A 20,167-nucleotide genomic window follows, 5' to 3' on the forward strand; every position below is an offset into this window, starting at 1 on the left:
ATTTGTCCGAACAACTATAAATCAATTTATTTTAACAAATTTCATGAAAACTACCACTCCTACGAAAATAAACGTCATAAACTACTTTATAGCTCATTGAACCAGCTTTAATTTGAGTGCTAATAGACATCTGTACGTCCAATGGTTTTTGAGATATAGATTTATCAAAATAAATTCACTAACTACTGATTTTTCAGTACATTCCATACAACATTTTTATGAAATCTTGCTTATTAATAAACTATATCTCGAGAACTAATGAACGTAATAGCTCTATTAGGGCTTAAATTTTAGCAAATTTACTCTACTTTAAATGATGCTCTCTTATATTTTCTATTGTTATTGGTAGTTGTAAAGATATTGAGCTCCGAATAAAAAATTAAATATGTTTATAGTTTTGAAAAAGCTATTTTTTATTCCCCCTACCTATACTTGACACACTCATCAATTTTGACTAGTAATTGTACCTAGTTTTCAGTTAAGTAATTAAAAATTGGGGTGAAATAACTGCCTTTTTTCTCCTCTTGGGCTCTAATATATATTTAAATGTTAGGTGTATTTTCGATATCTTGACGAGCACCAGAAAGAGCTAGTGTTGACCGGACATACAGGAGAGTCATGCGGGTTATTCTTTACACACACAAATCAGGTTTTTTATTTTCTTAAATATCCAAGCTCTGAAGATGAGTGCAATATATGGGTAAAACAAATCTTTGCATAGCTGTATATCTACAAAAAAAATATTCACGAAACGTTAGTTATTATTTGATGACAGACGCTTAAGACTAAGTGTATAAGATCCGAATAGGTGTTTGGAAGCAAGTTCTCCTCAAAGAGTTACCTTGTCACCATGTTTATAATAATTAATGATTATATATATTTCATTGACAAAAAATATTTATTAAATATAATTGTCTCCATAGTTTAAAGATCTACTTGAGTATTATATTATTTTATAAAAATAAGTATTTTGTTTTTGTATTTGAAAATTAGTTGGGTATGCAAGAGAAAACATACAAAACCTCTCTAATGTCTACCGACGTTTCGGCCTTCGTTTTAGAATCTCACCGAGCATATGTACTAAAATATTAAATAATGCAGATGTGTTGATAATCGAAAGTTAATAATTAAAAACAAAAATATAATGAACTTCCTAGAAAAGAAAATCCATAATGTGAGAAGTTTATTTCTTGAACGCGGGGCAACGGCAATAAAAAAAAATATCGTTCAAAAAAGCTCTAATTTATGAGTATTTTGAAAAATTTTATTTAAGAATTTTGAATGATGTTAAAAACAAATCTTGATTTTTCCTAAACAAAATATTTTCGGTCTACTCTACTTAAAGCGACTTTTGATTTTTATATTATTAACTTTCTATTATCACCACATCTGCATTATTTAATATTTTAGTACATATTCTTTTTCTTTGTGTGAAGTATGTTTTTTTATTTATCTTATAGCTTTGTTTAAGAATCACATCCTTAATCACAATTCAAAGTATCTTGAAACTGCTTAAATTACATATTCATCACCTACCACTGCAGTCCTCGTTGTGAACACTGGTACGGCCATTTTAAAAATGAATGCAGCATTGCCTCACTTGGCTTTCACTCATTATCCCCTGCCCGTAAATATCACAAAGCTGACGATAAATTTCAATTGGCCTGTTGTTTCGAGCCAACAAAAACGAAATCACAGACCGCACTTCACAATTGGCAGGATTTTCTACAGAGAGGGTAATGAAAAACTTGTGCCAAGGCATGATAGGTGTCTCAATTTGAATGGTAGATTATGTAGAAAAATAGCCAAAGAGTGTACCTTTAAAATCTATATAATAAACTTAGAGTATATCAATTTGTAATTCGTTTATTTCAAAACGTTTATTACTTTCTATACAGCCCTTGTAATAAAGCAATGGATGGCAATAATAGTAATATAATGACAGTTGTCAATTAGCTCATCTTGTTCCCCTTTCTCAAAAGTTGGAAGAGCAACAAGCCACTCAGTGGTCAAACATTCTCACAACTTCCACTTTTCACTTAATTTAGGCATGTTGTAATAAATTACTTTAATCAAAAGTAAGAAGTAAACAATAACATGAAGTTTTGGAAGGAAAGGTTATAAAACACAAGCTGCTCAGAAAATTCGCTAGTTCTTATGCATTTAACATGCCTGTAAATAGGGCTACTCACAATCCAAAGTAATCTTGTTAATAACTGGAAAATTAATGATAACCATAAGAATAAATCACTTGTTTTATTACAATATTTACACTAATTGGATTAGGGAGGTTATCAGGTACTCAGTGTTGCCACAGTTTCTCCCCCACTTATTTTAAGACTACAATGAACTTTTGGACAGCTTACATACAACACACTTCACCCAATCACTGACTTCTGCCCCTTATCCTTCATTTCGTCACAAAATCCTTGTAGCGAGTAGGTGGCCGACGTACTCGTTGAGGGTGTTGTTCTGGTTCAGGTAAATCACTAGCTTCCATGTCTGGATCAGGTTCTGACGGGGTTTTCACATATGGTCTCTTAGACTCTCGAACTGTACTTCTTGGAATACTCTTGAACCTTGAGCTAGACTCCTTGGAATGTCAAATGACTGGCATGGACCAAATGTTATTTGAGTTATAGGTTTGGGAACCAGTACAGATCTCAGCTGATTGATGTGTCTTTTAATAGATCTTCATGAATCCAGTAAAACTTGGTAATGATGAGTGCCCAATTTTCTTTGTATTTCTCCAAATTGCCATACTTTCCTATTGTTTATATACAATCGAACTTGGCTTCTCTCTCCCACTTTGAATACCTGCAGGAGTTTGAAGAGATCTTTGAAGTCTGTGGCATGTATGGGAAAATGGCATCTAAACGGGTTCTTATCTAGCGATGAAGATACATTTCGGCTGGAGATTTTCCGCAAGCAAGAGGCGTTGCTCTGTATAGGAAAATAATTTTCTGTATCTTTTCTTTAATGGGATAAGTCTCATTTGCTGCCGACTTTAGTCTGTATTTTAAAGTTTGAACGTTACGTTCAGCTAGACCATTTGTAGCAGGATATTCCGGTGCAATGAATTTTTGGAAGATTCCATTAGAACTCTGTGCAGTAAGTGCGGAATTCCTCACTCTGAATAATGGAGGTGTTATCAGAGACAATTACTTGCGGATATCCATGTGAAGCGAAGATGATTTCCAATAAATAGATAGTTGAAAAACTGCTAGGTGCATCCTTGCTGATTTTTATTTCGGCCCACTTGGACTTATTTTGGACCCACAAAAACAACATAGAAGGAGTTTTCGTATGGGCCGGCATAGTCCAAGTGAATCCTTTCCCAATTCTCCTGCGGATGGACCGGAACTTTCGGAGGATTTGCGCGAGTCCGAGCACAACTTTCACAATCTTTAACGAAACGCTTGATATCTTTGTCAATATTCGGCAAATAGACATATTGGTGGGCAAGCTCCTTCATTTTGGTTATTCCAAGATGCGTCTGGTGAAGCTCTTATAGAGCACTGGAACGTAAACAGCTTGGAACATACACTCTATCTAGCCGGAAAATAATGTCAATTTATTTATTTATATAATTTAATTGATAATTATTAATATCATTTATTTATTTATATACAATTTGAAATTGCCAAGTGTAGTCGGAATCTGTAACGTTACGCCTGAGATCAGTCATGATTTTCAGAAGCTCTAGATCTGTAACTCTTTGATAATAGCTGCTGTTATTGCAGAACATGAAGTATGGAAAAGTGTGTCTGCACATATTTGGTGAACATCATGACCAATGAGCGCGTCTGATGATGGTCTAGATTGTATGATTGAAGCTCGAGAAAGGCAATCAACGGTTTGATTATCTTTCCCTTTCTTATATTTGACAACATAATCAAATCCTGAAAGGAATGATGCATATCGTAGTAAACAGGCTGATGTCATTTGTGGGAGGGGTTTCCGGTAGTGGAAGATCCTGGACAATTGCTCGTTATCCGTGACAAGTACAAAATGTTTTCCATATAGATAATAATAGAAATGAACTACACCAAAAAATATAGCAAGCGTTTCTTGATCAAGCTGGCTATAGTTGGTCTCAGAAACGGTAAGTGACATTGATGCGTAGGCTATCGGCCTTTCCATACCTTCTATTGTGTGGCTAAGGACAGAGGCAATCCCTGTTGGGCTAGTATCTGTTGTCAAAACAAGTGGCAACGCTGGGTCAAATGGAATAAGAACACGATCGCAACAAAGTTCAGCTTTGAGTTTCAAGAACATCTCCTCACAATTTGGCGCCCATAACCAACGTTTATCTTTTCTCAACAAATATCGGAGAGGATACGAAATCGTAGAAAAATCTGGCACAAATCTCGAGTAATACGTCACTAACCCTAAGAAACATCTAACGTCATCAATGTTTGACGGGCGTGGCATATCATGGATTGCTGCAACCTTAATAGGAGATTTTCTCAGTTTATTGCATTCTGCAATATATCCTAAATATTCTATTTTTTCCTCTAAGAACAAGCAATTGAGAAAGTCGCTGGAGACACAATTGAAGATTTCGAATGCACTCCTCCCTTGATTCACCAAGTACAATTATGTCATTGAAATAGGATTCTGTATTTTGAAGCCCTTTTTAGAATTTGGGAAAATATTCGGTTGAATTCTGAGGGGGCTGTTTTTATTCCAAAACTAAGGCGATGCATACGAAAAGTGCTCCTGTGTGTTGACATTGTCTGTATCATACTGCTGACATCGCTGACTTTAGGTGCTAATAAGCTTTGTATTGATCAACTTTGCAAAAATATCTGGAATATCGGAGACTGTTCAGAATATTATCGATGCGCCAAATGGGATGATTCGTCTGAACCAACCGTTCATTTACTCCGCATTTGTAATCGACACAAAGACGCACGCCACCATCTTGTTTGGGTATTACCAAAGGAGAGCATAGTTGTAGGGACTGGTGAAATGATCCCGTCTGCCATCAGAGCATCTAATTCCTTGTCAACTCGGTCTCTTAAGGCACGCGGAATGCTGCGTTCCTTGGTAAAATCTGGCTTGACTCCTTCCCTGAGTTGAAGATAGTCTTGGAATCCTGGAATGCAACCAACTTTTTCTTCAAAGATTGGCGAATAATTTGAAATTATATTGATCTTGGAATCTGGAATTTGGTGTCTCGGCTCTGTATTCAGTGGCACGATGTGTAATTCACCCTGAATCTCTTTTCCGTTATAAGCGACTGCCACCACAATTTTTCCTTTGGGCTGGATGATGTTTCCCGAATATGATCGGAAAGCAATATTTGATGCTTGCAAAGAAATATTCAAATTCAGCTGCTGGAACTCAGGTTCGGACAGAAGCGAATATTTAGCCCCAGAATCGACCTCGAACTTTTGAGGCTTGCCATTGAGTTGGACTCCAATTATTTATTTGTCACTCTCGGCTATTTCAAACAGGAATGATCTGGTTGAGACCATAGGTAGGGCCATACGCGTCTTGAGATACAGGCATTGCCTCGAGAGTGTTGGTAGTGCTCGCATAAGTTTTCTTTCCTAATTCTCGAATTAGACTTGAAATGCAGACTTCTGCACAATGTCCAATTTTTGAACAATACCTACATTTCAATTTTTCATTATCCAATCTGCAGTCTTGTATTCTTTGTTTGCTTCGCCCACATCTAATACAGAGGTTGTCTATGCCTAGAGCTCGATAGTCAGGACGGTAACTTCTGTTTTGAGGTAATCTTGAATTTGTACGATTCCTTGAACTATTTCTAGAACGAATTTTTTAAAAACTGTTGATTTTATTTGTGTCGCTCATTTGTTCATTAAAGTTATGATGACTAGTATTTGGGCGCTGCTTAAGTTCTCTGCTTTCAATTTTAGCAGCTTCAAGAGCAACAGCTTTTTCTAAAATTGCATCGAATGTTGTAGCATTAGACTGTAAAACTAGCTCACGTAGTCAATTATCGCGTAAACCATGAATGAACTGAGCTCTCAGAAAAATTTCAGAAACAGATATAACCTGTTTGCAGTTATCAGCTGTACATATTACGGACAGTTCCTATTCCGCTAAGTCTTGTTGCAATTTTGAAACAAATTCTGAAATTGTTTCACTATCTCTTTGAAAAATGTTTAGTAAATAGTGCTGGACTACTACAACACTTTTTTTTGGAATAAGGATTTTATTAAATGCATCAATGAGTTCATCGTGTGATAGTCTGTTTACTGTTTTTTCTGGACCCAAAAATTCTGCCAATTTATTGTAATGTACAGATCCAATACTAACACATAGAGGCCGTGCAATCTGGGTTTTATCTTTAACACCTTTCATTGTATAATAATTCTCAAATCGTCCAAGATAACAGGAATTTTTTTCTTTATTAGGAAAAAAGTTTTCGAATGGTGGAATGCTCGAAAAATTAAATCACTGGAAACTGAAATTTGAAAATAAAAACAGTCACTGGAAACTGAGCATTGAAAATTAATAAAAAAAAAAATTTCTTTTCACCTCGTTGCCAACACCAGAACACATCACTTGTTTTATTACAATATTTACACTAACTTGATTAGGGAGGTTATCAGGTACTCAGTGTTGCCACACAATCCTATACTTATAACATTTAACATGGTAAAACATTTTACATTTAACAAAACATCATGAATACCCATATTAAAAATGTTTCGAAATATGTGTTTTCTCTCTTTACGCACCCCATCAACCTTTTCCTTAATTACATCTTCAGTAAGCGATGAATCCGCCGTTATATTTTATGATACAATATTGTGTCAGGATTTTTTTCGAAATTGTATAGCATATTTTAACACTTTTAGAAACATATTTTTAATATCATATCGTATAAAATAAATCTCCTCTTGGACTCAAGTTTTTTTTGTGTGACATTTTTTTTGTCCTCTGTGTTTTAAGTTCTGACCCTTAGTCACGCCCTCTTTAATGTACATAAAGTTTTTACAAACCTATTTTCTAACTTTTAGTTAATTTACTGATTTATACAATTTTTTTGATTAATGATCTTTTCTTTGGAAAGGCTACCATCTTTAACAGAAAGTCACCTACCCGCCTTTCAGTTCTGTTTAGAATCTTAATGAAACGATACCTGGAGAACGATAATATCAGGCGGGAATGGGAAGAGCTTCATGGTTTGCCTAGTGAAAGAAAGCTGAGTTATAAACTTGATACGTATAGGGTGAGCATTTAAGTTTTAATTTAAATATTTCTATTTCATAAAATCTATTGTTCACTTGATATGGTATTGTTTGAGAACACTTCCATCTTAAAATGTATTTCTACAAAATTATTTATAGATTCAACTAATCGTATTTTAATTATTTTTGATTTTTCAGCTAGCCACAGGTTACCGGAAACGTTGGTACGTCTATCCATCAGTAAGTATATAAAATAATGTGTCTTTAAACTTGATAATATTTTATGAGTATAATTTTCTGTGGTAGAAAACTACTGTTTTCAAGTTTAATGAACTAGGTATTTAAATAACAATGTATATCTTATCGATAGTTTTCAAATACATATATCGAAATAGTAATTAGATATATCATTAAAAATTATACGATGGACAAGGACATCATACATTGGACGATCCAATTATTTCTTATTACTCTCTGCCTAATATCTATAAATTCTAAATAAAAGTTCCCAAACTTAAATTTAGACATTCAATACCTGATTTAATATACATGGTTTTAGAATACTTCCATTTTAAGAACTTAGGTAATTGTATGTTATAAAAATGTTATATAATGAGGAGGTATAATAGAGTAATGCAGCCGAAGATATTCGAAATACCGCATAGGATCCGTAAAATAACAGACCGTGCAATGTAAAAATCGTCTAGAAGGGTAATTAAAAGTTACTCAAACGTATGGATGATTTGAGGCAAGTAGATTTAGTTGAAATAGAAGGGTTTTAAAAGTTAATCAAACGTATGGATGATTTGAGGCAAGTAGATTTAGTTGAAATAGAAGGGTTTTTAAAAGTTAATCAAACGTATGGATGATTTGAGGCAAGTAGATTTAGTTGAAATAGAAGTGTTTTTAAAAGTTAATCAAACGTATGGATGATTTGAGGCAAGTAGATTTAGTTGAAATAGAAGGGTTTTTAAAAGTTAATCAAACGTATGGATGATTTGAGGCAAGTAGATTTAGTTGAAATTCTGGTTGAAAAGTGGAAATCTAATGAACTGGTTAGTAGATTTTACCGCATTTTATCAGCAACGGGAGTGGGCATGAGTCTGTGTAATTATACATTGTTTTCTGAAACAGAAGGATTTATATTAGCAATTCAGGACGAGGTAATAGCTAAAAGAAACCTGCAGGTGCCATATGTGTGGATAAGATGTTGCTGACGTATGTCAACTTTATGGACCGGCTACAGAATCAATTTAGCATATTACATGCGTTTGCCAAGTGCTCGCAGGTAAAGAATATTTATATATGATATTATGAATATGAGACACAACAACATAAAAAAAATTGTCCACCAGGAATCGGCCAAGAAATTAAAGATTCTTGAAGACATCAAACCTTTATGTTTAATGTACACAATTAATGATCAACAGACAACACGTGAAGGTTTTTTGGGACCAAGCCATCATAACAGATCACATAATTCCTCACAATTAGCCTAAAAAAGTCAGAGCTTTACCTTTAGTCATTTCTACGAATGATCTGATTCCTGTGAAGACTTTCCAGCATTAAGGATATTTCTTCAAACATTCTGGATTAGACGTGCAGAAAGCAGTGTTCCTCGGGACTGCGAGTGTTGTAAGAAAATTTATAAACATCGAAAATTTAATTTCTTCTAGCCACACCATTGACTTAAGTCCGAGTAGACGATATTTCCAGCGAATGCCGAGAAAAAAGAAATCCCTTTATAATAATAATATAATATAAAGAAATAAAATGTAAAATGTTATATTATATTATAGCAAACAGTGTATTTGCTTAGTGTAATAGATTTTTTTCTAAATATGTATGGATAGTGCTTATAAAAATAAACCTGCATGTGTAGTGTGTCAAAGTTTCGAGAAAATATCCTATAGAATAAAGCAAAGAAATTTGCACAAGGGAATGGGAAAGAAAAATATAATAAAATGTTTCTAAAGTTCATGAAAACTATGAAAGTCCATCATTATTCAACATTTATTGACCTTATTCAATAGTAGAGAAATTGAACACTATAATCTCATCTTATAATCTCTTTTGGATTCTGGGAAGGTTATCAGAAGATTGTAAATTATGTGAAGCTCGGAATTAGTGTTCTTTAGAAGCAGACGTGATGGCAACTACTGTCCTACCATCATCTGGAAATGAAGCGGTTGAAATACGTTACATAGATCTTGAGAGGTTATCATGGAACCTGCCCCATATTACAGTAAATGAAAATTCAAGTAGCATATGCCTTGATGCCACTTCTCAAGTCAAAAAGATGTTTTCACTAGGTTTTAGAACCTTGAAACTTTAGGAATATCCTTTACTTACAACGCGTTATATCATATTGATTTTCCGAACTAAAAGATTGAATAATCATTAAAATGAAGCAAGTTTGATCATTGTAATATTTCTAAAATAAAATTCTATGGCAAATCCTTATGACTATTTAAATTTAGAAACTCCGGTTTGCCCAGTTCTTACACTTCGTTTCAAATTCTATGGACAAATGCAACCTCGGTTTTCTTTATAATACTTTAAAGAAAAATGATTTTTATTTGGAAGAGATTCCTCAAAACAGTCTGAATCAATAAAAAGAGGGCCTGTAAAAAATGAACAGAATTTGTATCAAAGAGTCTTGGGATAAATCCATCTAATTGATAGAGTGCATCGAATGATATAAAATGAGGTGAAACCTTTGCTCAGTGTTCATTTGGCAAGTGCAGCGATACCAGTTTTCCAATGTTTTGTCCAAAACCTAGGAGATTATATTATTAAAGTGTTCTCTTTTCGATTAAAGATTCAAGTCTTGAAGACATTGGCATTGACTGAAGAAATGTACACAAACTGTTAAAAGTAGGAGAATAAATTCTTGGCTAGAAAATTACTATCATAATACAAAAGACATTTTCAACTTTGTTGATTGTAAATATGAATTTGTTTTCGATAAGGGTCAATATAGGAAACTATTTCTAGAACAAAATTTTCACAAATGTTCTATCGTTATGTTGGAAGATTTAGGCTGTCCGAAAATTGATTCACTCACTTTAGATGAAAAAGGAAGCCCATTGCATTGGGTATAATTAGGCGTGGCCTAAAAACCCCAAAACATACTTGTGTGAGTAAAAGAGAGGTGTATTGATTTCAATGATCAGTTTAACAGAATTATTTCTGTGATTAACACATTTTTTCTAAAAGGAATACATTTTTAAGAAATGTTTTCTACATTAAAAATAAATTTAGCTTATCGGGTTCAAACGTTTTATCACACCTACGATTTAAATATGTGTTATGTTATACAGATCATTCTCGCATTTAGCAAAGATTTCTGCTTGTTATAAATTGCATGAAGAATTTTTTTTTTTTACTTTTCCTAAACTGAAGTTTAAAATCAAATTTTAATACATTTATGTTGTTACTTTTATTACCTCATACACTAAAAAACTGTGTATTTTATATACATATTTTCGTTTTATATCTTGTTCGAGGCTGGTTATTATTATTCTATTAAATTATATTATATCCAATTATGTTTAAATACTCTTTATTATAATATTTCAAACGTCCAACGTTTTGGCCAACCTGGTCATCATCAAGGCCAGCAATAATTTTAAATAATAGTATTACTTATAAATTAATATTTGCTAATAAAATTTAAGAAAAATTAATTTGTGATTAATATGATTAAATTTTTGGTTACAATTATAATTAACTTTCATAGAATTTTAAATAACATAATAAATAATAAATTGGTTCAAAATATAGTTTGTAATAAATTTATAATATGCCTGACCTGATTTTAAGGAAGGTTAAATAATATTGCTGATAAGAGAGTGATACAGTCTTTAGATTATTTGCAATTTAAAGTATTTACATTTAAATGGAATAGTGACATAAATTCGTTATCAAAACATATTATGTAGTAAGATAATTGTTTTGTTGTTTCATAGGTTAATATGACCAATTAACATTAGACATGGGCAAAGTTGCCTGCAAATATTTGTTATATTTGGATGTGAGACTGTAAATTTATAGTAAATATATATTAATTTATAAGTAATAATATTGTTGAAAACTGTTAGTAGTACGATTGTAACAAAAGCTATTAATTTTTTATTGTCCTTGATGATAATGACTAGGTTGGCCGAAACGTTGGACATTTGAAGTATTATAAAGAGTGTTGGGACCCTATGTATCTTAACTGACATTAATTTATTTGTTATAAATATATTAGGATATTTTAAATCTCTTCTTGTACCTTTACCTTGACGAGGTGAAGAGGCTTAAGGCTTAATGCCGAACTAAAAAAGGTACATTACTTATTAATATTTCAGTTAATACTAATGTTATAATATTAATTATATGTTATTATATTAATATTATATATTCATATTATATAATAATAATATATTATTTTAATATTGTAATTATTAGACGTCTACTACTCTTCTTCTATGCGTAATTAATTAATAGTTTAAAATTCATTGTTCACACATCAATTATAGCCTAATAACATATACGAATATTATTAAGTCGTTTTGTTTTCTTTCAAACAATATAGGAGGACTTAATTAGCATTAATTGTCCATTGTTTATCCTTCAATGACGATTGAATGAAAGCTTTACATAAGATCCTATATCATTAAGTATGATTAACAGCATAAATTGTTTACAATTCAATTAAATATTAAGAACATGTAGGAGCTCTGTCTTAAAGTTCAAACTCGAAAAGATCAGAAATAGATTTAGCAACTTTTAATTTAAGACATTCTATGCCTCTATTCAAGTTTTTTTTTTTTTTTATAACGACAAAAATACTCCCATTACATACAATGGAGTGTACGCTTATAAATATGAGAACTGTTATTAGTCTTTGCTCATCTCTAGGAATAATATATTCACGGACTAAATTTCGATGTATAAAAAAATTATTATTATTTTTTTTTAAATGTGTCAACGATAGTATAGAGGACAAAATACCGGTATTCCACTATCAGGACTAAAATATTGGTATCATATTTTCTAATATTGAATAAAAAGTATCGGTATTTCAATAATACGGGAAGCTAAATATAGGTTTTTAATAATATAATAAGCTAAATGATAATATTGATATTAGTTAACCTAATATTTATATATTTAATCTGTATATTGATTATTTTAGCACTTAAATATCGGCATAAAAATTTTAAAAAAACTTATTGTTAAATTAAAAATACTTTAGTTATAAATATATAATAAAAATATATATACACACATAGGACGAGATCTTTCTATCTTATATCATATCTATTCTATGAAAATAACGAAATCTCAATTTATAGGAAGCCTTGAAATCCGGTTACAACAGGTATCCATATCTAAATTAGGTACTAAGAAATAGGATTGTTGCTACATCGGACTGTTTCTTGCTCTATCCGATATTCCTTATCATTATCAATATTCGGCATGATAGTGGTCAGGGAGGTGAAAATCTCTGGGACCCAAGCTTTCGGAAAAAGGAGAGAGCTGAAACATTTTGATGTAAAAATAATTTTTTTTAAAAATAAAAGATAAAATATTGAGTGAGAGAGGGATCGTTGGATTATTTTGTATAATTCCTGTACTGCTTCGTTCGCGTGTTCATGTCAAACAACTTATGATATTATATTCCAATAATTTCGAATCAAAATATAGACTGTTTCAATATCGCATGATTTCAATATTTTAGGGAAACTTTTATGAGGTGCATTACAAAGATTATAACACCCAAAGTAAACTAAAAAATAATGAATAATAATATAAAGAGGTTTCTTAGTTTGATAAGAAACAAGATATTATGAACGAGTAAACAATATTTAACCACCAGAATATACAATACTTAGCAAAATCTAATCATCTATTGATTAAAAATCAAATTTAAATAAAATACAAGCTTCCACTTGACGAGAATACACGTTGTATATCCGATCCCAACGCAAAACGTGTAATACTACCGTGTAGTAGTAGCGTTGGCGATATTATAAACGTGGAATTTCAAAAGCGTCCCAATATGCGTCTAGGCTTAGATATTAACGGTTCAAAGTCCAATCTTTAGGGAATTAACGTTATTTTGTTCGCATCTCAACAAATTATTGTTAACCGAAAGATTGAGGGTCGCGAGGCCTTTGCAACGAAATGGTGGAACACGAGCACCTCACGAAAAAATGTTGAACAAAATGTAAAGGTTCGCGAGACCCTAAGAAAAATAGCGTCTGGAGAAAGACAAGAAGGGGGTAAACGAAATGGATAATCAAGTGGATGCAAAAATTCCTCAATCAATTAATAGCCTACTAAGTGGCTACCGAAAAGAAGAGGATTGTGAGATCTGCACAATAAAATAGTGGCTAAAGAAAAGCTGAGAGTATTGAGAAGAAAGCTGCTCATGACTCTCTCGGCCATCTACCAAAACCTCAATAATCAACCATTTGAAAAGAAAACTGGCACGTTTAGCAACCAACAGAAACTGGGGCCTCTCAATTAGAAGGAAAAAATGGTAGCAACAGTAGAAAAATGTCTGTTATAGAATATCACGTGGGAGCCTGATCCATAAATGGGTGGTGGGGAAATAAATAAAAAGGCACCTAAAGAGTTTCTGTGCTTAACAGATTAAAATGGGGTAGGGATAATGTTTAGGTCGAGCTAAACTAATGTCTATACTCGTCAGTATTCATGAATATGTTATTACAAGATTAAACATATCGCTTTTTATTATTTTATTTAGAACTGGTTTTTCAAAAGATAGTACTGTAGACTACCGTTACTTTCTTTACTGAGGTCATTCTATAAACTTTCCTAAAGCTATTAGAGTTGTTAAAAATTAACGTCATTTGTCGCTGTACAATCAATGAGATTGTACAATCAAACACAAAAAAAAAAGTCAAATAAGCCACTAATCAAACAAAACAGTGATGAATTTTTAATGTCACGATTATGATATTAATGTGATTTATTATATCATATAATTCATCTTCTGGTCTATACTGTAACTACTAAAGCCCCCAAAACTGTTACAAGCCAACATGACGAACCAAGCTGCTGAACAGCGTGAACTATATCAGTCAGCACACGGGCATCATATATTAATAAAAGTACTATTTCTTGTAAATCATTTAATTTTACAAACATAATAACAATTTCATATGTTGTAATATTCTTAAATGTATTATTATAATCAATAAAGATTATAATAGTCTTCTGATCCACTAAAAGCTTACGCCTTAAACGTAGCATCACTTTGTGACGATTAATAGCCCCAAAGAGACAATAAAAAATAAAATAAAAATATGACCAGTAACGGAGTCGTGAGAGCAGCAGTTCTGAACCTGGAGGGTTGGAACCAAAACAACGAACCTCAAGCTGCAGGCAACCAACCTTTGTCTGCAGGGAACTCATCTTAGGAATAAATTCAGCCTCTAACTGAAGTCTCTTTAGCGCAAGCTCATGCCACGACGCTAGAATGGGTTAAGGTCCGTATGTCAACCACTCAGTACCAGAGGAAGGTGGTGTCGGACTTAAAAAAAATCACCATAGAAATTGGAGAATTAAATAACTTTTTAAAAAGGGATGACCTACTAATAAGCGAGTTGAAGCGAAGTCAATCAAAAATCTATTCGATAGCGAAGATGTGGAGGCATTAAAAGCAGCGGTCGTCTGCAGAGAGCCCTTGGAGAAGTATCAAGGAAAGATTAAAGAAGGCGTTCGGAGGAGGACGATGGGCACCAGAGGAGGATATATTTATCATGGTCAGGGAGACAAAGAGACCGAAAGTATAGTGCGCAATATGCCGAGGAACTCCTGGAACGCTATTACTGAAAAAAAGGTAAACTCAACGAGATGATGGAGGCAATCAAGGTACACGGTCGGATGAAATTCTTATCCATAGTACTAACGATACAGTTGGCAAAGGAGCTAGGGAAGAAGGAAGGATTTCCGAGATAGCGCTCGTTTGTGTAAATTGGTCAATATGTCATAGAAACCACCTCTCTGGCACTTGTATCCATGAGATCTTGAGCGATTTCCACATTTCTCTCGGAAATCCCTCCTTCTTTCCTAGCTCTTTTGCCAATTGAACCTTTAGTACCATGGATAGGAGTTGCATTCGACCCTGTACCTGGATTGTTTCCATCGGCGATTCAGTTGTAGCGTGCCAGGATTTCCGAGGCATACTGCCTACTTGACTGTTTCTTTGTCTCTCGGATCATCATAAATATGTGCTCTTTCGAAGGCCATCTTTAATCTTTCCTTGATAACTCTCCATGGGGTCTCTTCGTCCGCCTGAATCTGATTTAGGATTCTCCTCTTCACTCTGCAGACGACCGCTGCTTTAAATGCGTCCGCATCATCACTATCGAGAAGATTTTCGATAGACTTCGCTTCAATTCGGCTTATTAGGGTCGGATAAAGTGGCTCAGTTCTCCTTACCCCCGGTAAACCGTTCGAGGTCAGAAACGGCCTCCCTCAAGTCTAGGGCGGTTGTTGTGCGTACTTTTACCTATTCAAGTGTTGTGTCGTGGCCTCCCGCAAGAGAAACTTCCGGTAGTAGTGGGGCGATCTCCGGGGGAAGAGGAGTCTTCCACGTTTAAGACCGATTACCGCTGGCGGTAATCTTTTGAAGATTTCCACCGACCCTCGTAAAAAAAAAACACGCACACACACATATATAAGATATGTTCAGGCGAGAGAAAAGACTTTAAAAAAAGAGAGAGAAAGTGAACAAGTAATGAGACACACGAGATCACTTCATATATTGATTTATTAGGCTCCTTAATCCTATATATATATATACATTCTGCTATTGTTGACAGGGAAAGTCTTAGGATTACGATCAATAATACCTGTACTCTGAATATAACTCTCCTTGCCAGTTTAGGAACAACCTCTCGTTAACTAAAAATAAAACAAATAAAATGAAATCAAAACACTTGGAACAAACATATATTGTATAACTTGTAAATGCTTATTTCTTTGTTCCAGGAAGTTAGAAAAAAAAAAAAAAAAGTAACAAACATACTCAAACTTATATGTACAACAAAAAAATCAAATACACTTTTTCGAATGGCTGCTTGCACCTAAAAAATAAAAATACACAAACTTAATTTTGCACAGTCATCTATTTTACACAATTGGGGGGGGGAAAAAACACAGTCACGAAAACATGTTGGATTTTTGATGAGAAGACACTCGAGGCGCTTACGGAGTTACCATCGCTGGGAACCTTAACTGTTAAGCATGAACCGTACGCTTTTTCTGCGGTTCATGTTTGCTTTCTATAGGGACTACCTTGTATTCCCTGATTGTAATCATCCGGAATGGCACCTCACAGCGCAGGGATTCTTTGCTCCTATTGGACCATAACCTACGATATACAAACGTCCGAATTTTAATATCTCCCGGTACAACACGGAGATCCAAATTTTGTCGCGCCACTCGCCGCTGTTTCTCCCGTTCGATCCGCCTTCTCGCTTTTTCCGATAACTTTCGCGTGGTCATCCCTTGACTGACGATTTTTCCTATATAACTTACATATATAAGTTACGGCCTGAGTCAGCTGTTATTTCGATGTCAGCTGACTGAGGGGATCGGCTGATCGAAGGTATATAAGAGATGTAACGAACACAATAAAGCTACCTCTACCAGAAAACGAGAAATATACGAAGGTGGTCTTACAGACTTAACCACCTCCTCACATCACCACCGCTCTCTCTGCGGCTTAAACTCCAAGTTTACAAGAGCATCCTGAGGCCGGCACTTCTCTACGGAGCATCACTCTTCATTTACCTCTCTGACGGCACGCAGCGCCACCTTCAGGGATTCTAGGATAGTATGCTGCGGGGATGGTCCGCACTACATCGTGGAAGAAGAAGAAGCCTCCGGAACTGCATCAGCTCCTCGAACTGCCAGCAGTACCATAGTTCATTGGTCGAAGCCATGTCAAGTTCTTTGACTCCCTCAAACATCTGACCAATCCACTCTTCCAGTGATCATTGACACTGACACCAGCGCCCCCTCCAGTACGCTGGCAGGATCTCCACCCTCGTAGCCAATGATGTACCGCCCATTGAAAAGAAGTAAAGGACACTCTTTAGTTTTTAGTTTTTAGTATGTAGGGAAAAACTCAGAAAACAAAGTGTGCCCCAGCACCTCGTCTATTTAACATTGTATAAACTCCAAGAACTAAAAATCTTAACCAGTCCTTAGAATGGAGCAATGCTCCAGTAAAAGAACAATTTTGCAAATGTATGTATATAAAATTTCAATAATATAATTTTCTATAGGGGATAGGAAAAAAAATAAATAAAGCTAGTATTTTACAGCAGTTAAAGCGTGTTAGATCTTATTCCTTCTTCTCTTTTTTGACATTTTGCTTTCGCCAATACTTAACTGGTGCCGAAATCCGGGACTTTATATACTGGAGTAATATTTGCTTTAAAGAAGATTTTTTTTTATCGTAGTTTTCTAAGCTTTCAATTTTTTTTTTCTGTTCTCTCATTTTTTAAAAAATAATGGCTGCCAATAGTATCGTCAGACAATACTTCGTCCTGGTCATGAACTTGGAAGCTTTAAATCAAAATGGGGTTCAAAACCCACCACCCGTGGAGGTGACTCCTCCACCTCCGGAGCCTACTCCACTACCGGAAGTTTCTCTGGCGGGAGCCCACGCCACAACACTTGAGTGGGTAAAAGTACGCACAGCAACTGACAAGACTTGAGGAAGGCCGTTTCTGACCTCGAACGATTTAACGGGGAAACAGGAGAAATGAGCCACTTCATAAAAGGGGGTGACCGAGTAATAAGCCGAATTGAAGCAACGTCTATCGATAGTGAAGTCTACTCGATAGTGAAGATGCGGAGGCTTTAAAAGCAGTGGTCGTCTGCAGAGTCAAGAGGAGCATCCTAAATAAGATTCAGGCTGACGAAGAGACCCCTTGGAGAGTTATCAAGGAAAGATTAAAAGAAGGCGTTTGGAGGAGGACGGTGTGCCACAGAGGAAGACATATTTATGATGATCCGAGAGACAAAGAAACCGAAACAGTCTAGAGGGCAATATGTCGCGGAACTCCTGGCCCGCTTTAACAGAAATCAAGATAAACTGAGCGAAATGATGGCAACAATTCAGGTAAAGGGCCGGATGCAATTTTTATCCCTGGTACTAAAGATACAGTTGGTAAAGGAGATAGGGAAGAAGGAAGGATTTCCGAGAGAGCGCTTGTTTGTGGAAATAGCCCTAGATCTCGTAGAAGCAAGCGCTAGAGAGATAGAGGCCCGAATGGAAGTAGAAGAACCAGGGTGGACTCGGATAGAATACCAATGGCCAAGAAACATGCCCAACCCTTGAAGGAGGAAAGAACACAGAAAAGGTAGAATAGAGAGAGCTATTGACCAATAAAATAGAAGAAGCCTAGTGAAACCCAGAAAAAATAGTCGGCGGGAGGACCGCAAGTGTCACGGATGTGGTCAAATTAGGCATTTAGTGGCGCATTACCTACGCACGAGGTGCTTTAAATGTGAAAATGAGGGGCACATAGCCAAATAATGCCCATATTTGTACCGAAGAAGAGATGTGGGCCGGGGCGAACCAATGGAGATCAACGCCCATCAGATACGGAGAAGCCACCGTAGGTTCAGTAGATCTTCAGATGAATCTACGCAAGCATCAGGAGCATCAGAGACCGAAGAAGAAGTCGAGGACCCAAGGAACCGAGGTAGTCTAGAGGAGAAGGTAGAAACAAGAGGATGGAAGCGAGGGAACGGAGGAGAATGGAGACGAGGGACTGGAGAGAGGAAGACGCGAGACATCTGAAGGGGTTGTCAGCGGAGAGGCGACCGCACACTGCTGAATTATAATGTGAGAGAAAAGAGCGGCGGTCTGCCTATAATAGAGATAGCTGGAGTGAGGTGCCTGGTGGACACCGGCAGTTCCAACACCATCATGTGCCGAGAAGCCTTGCAAAAGCTGTGTGATGGTAGGGATCTATATTGCACGGGGGGATATCGTAGGGATTATGCCGAGAGAATACAAAGTGATTGTGGAGTGTGACCTCCTAGGGAAGGTGGGTATTTGGGTTAAGAATATCAAGGGAAATCGGAGAATTAAGTTGGGTGGTAAAATGTACAAATGTCATCAACAGAAGAAAACCGAGGGTCGGGGCAATTAATCAAGCCGAGGACTGGAGGCAGAGACTTAAGAGGGAATAAGAAGATATTTTTTTTAAAGAAGGAGACATGCTCGGGGCAACTGGGAGACGGTACATGAGATCACACTGAAACAAGACACAATAAACAAGGTCACTTATGTGAAAGAGAGGAGATACCCGCAGGCGCTACGTCACCACATCAGGGAAGAGCTTCGAAGTTTAAAACACCAGGCAATAATTATTGATAGTACATCCCCATACAATAGTCCATAGTGGGCGGTAAAAAAGAAGAGCGCGCCTGGTAAAATTAACGAAAAGTACAGGGTAGTGATAGATTATAGGAAGCTCAACAAGAATACCATAGACGAGAAGTATCCGATCCCCAGATTTGAAGATATTTTGGACAGGCTGAGTGGGTCAACGGTATACAGCAAATTGGACTTGAATGCCGGATATCATCAGATAAAAATGCACCCTAAGGATCAACATAAGACGGCATTCGCTTTCGAGAGGGGCCACTACGAATTTACAAGAATGCCGTTTGGACTCAAAAATGCTCCCATAACTTTTCAGCGCCTAATGGACGAATTTTTAAGAGAAATTGATGAATCTGTTTGTCAGATCTATATGGATGATCTGCTAGTGTTCAGTAAAAATGAAGAAGAACATGTGCAACATCTACACAGCGTATTCCAGAGAATCAGGCAATTTGGGCTCAAATTATCGGGAGATAAATCATCGTTGGGACAGTAGCAAATACATTTTTTTGGCCACACGATTTCCAGGGAAGGAGTTAAACCCGACGCAGATAAAGTCGCA

At 35.4% G+C, this 20,167-nt stretch overlaps 1 protein-coding gene across 1 annotated transcript in view; it reads left to right on the top strand.

The window, feature by feature from the left end:
* Positions 1-20,167, top strand: part of LOC106684975 (uncharacterized) — a 58,264-nt gene that overhangs the window by 25,123 nt on the left and 12,974 nt on the right. Inside the window, exons 9-10 of the mRNA XM_067052749.1 lie at positions 7,055-7,213; positions 7,371-7,412. Coding sequence (XP_066908850.1) covers positions 7,055-7,213; positions 7,371-7,412 — 201 coding nt within the window. The remainder of the gene's footprint in view (positions 1-7,054; positions 7,214-7,370; positions 7,413-20,167) is intronic.

The sequence above is a fragment of the Halyomorpha halys genome, unplaced genomic scaffold (assembly GCF_000696795.3).
Source record: "Halyomorpha halys isolate HHAL.00 unplaced genomic scaffold, Hhal_1.1 Scaffold637.1, whole genome shotgun sequence".
Classification (NCBI taxonomy): Eukaryota; Metazoa; Arthropoda; class Insecta; order Hemiptera; family Pentatomidae; genus Halyomorpha; species Halyomorpha halys.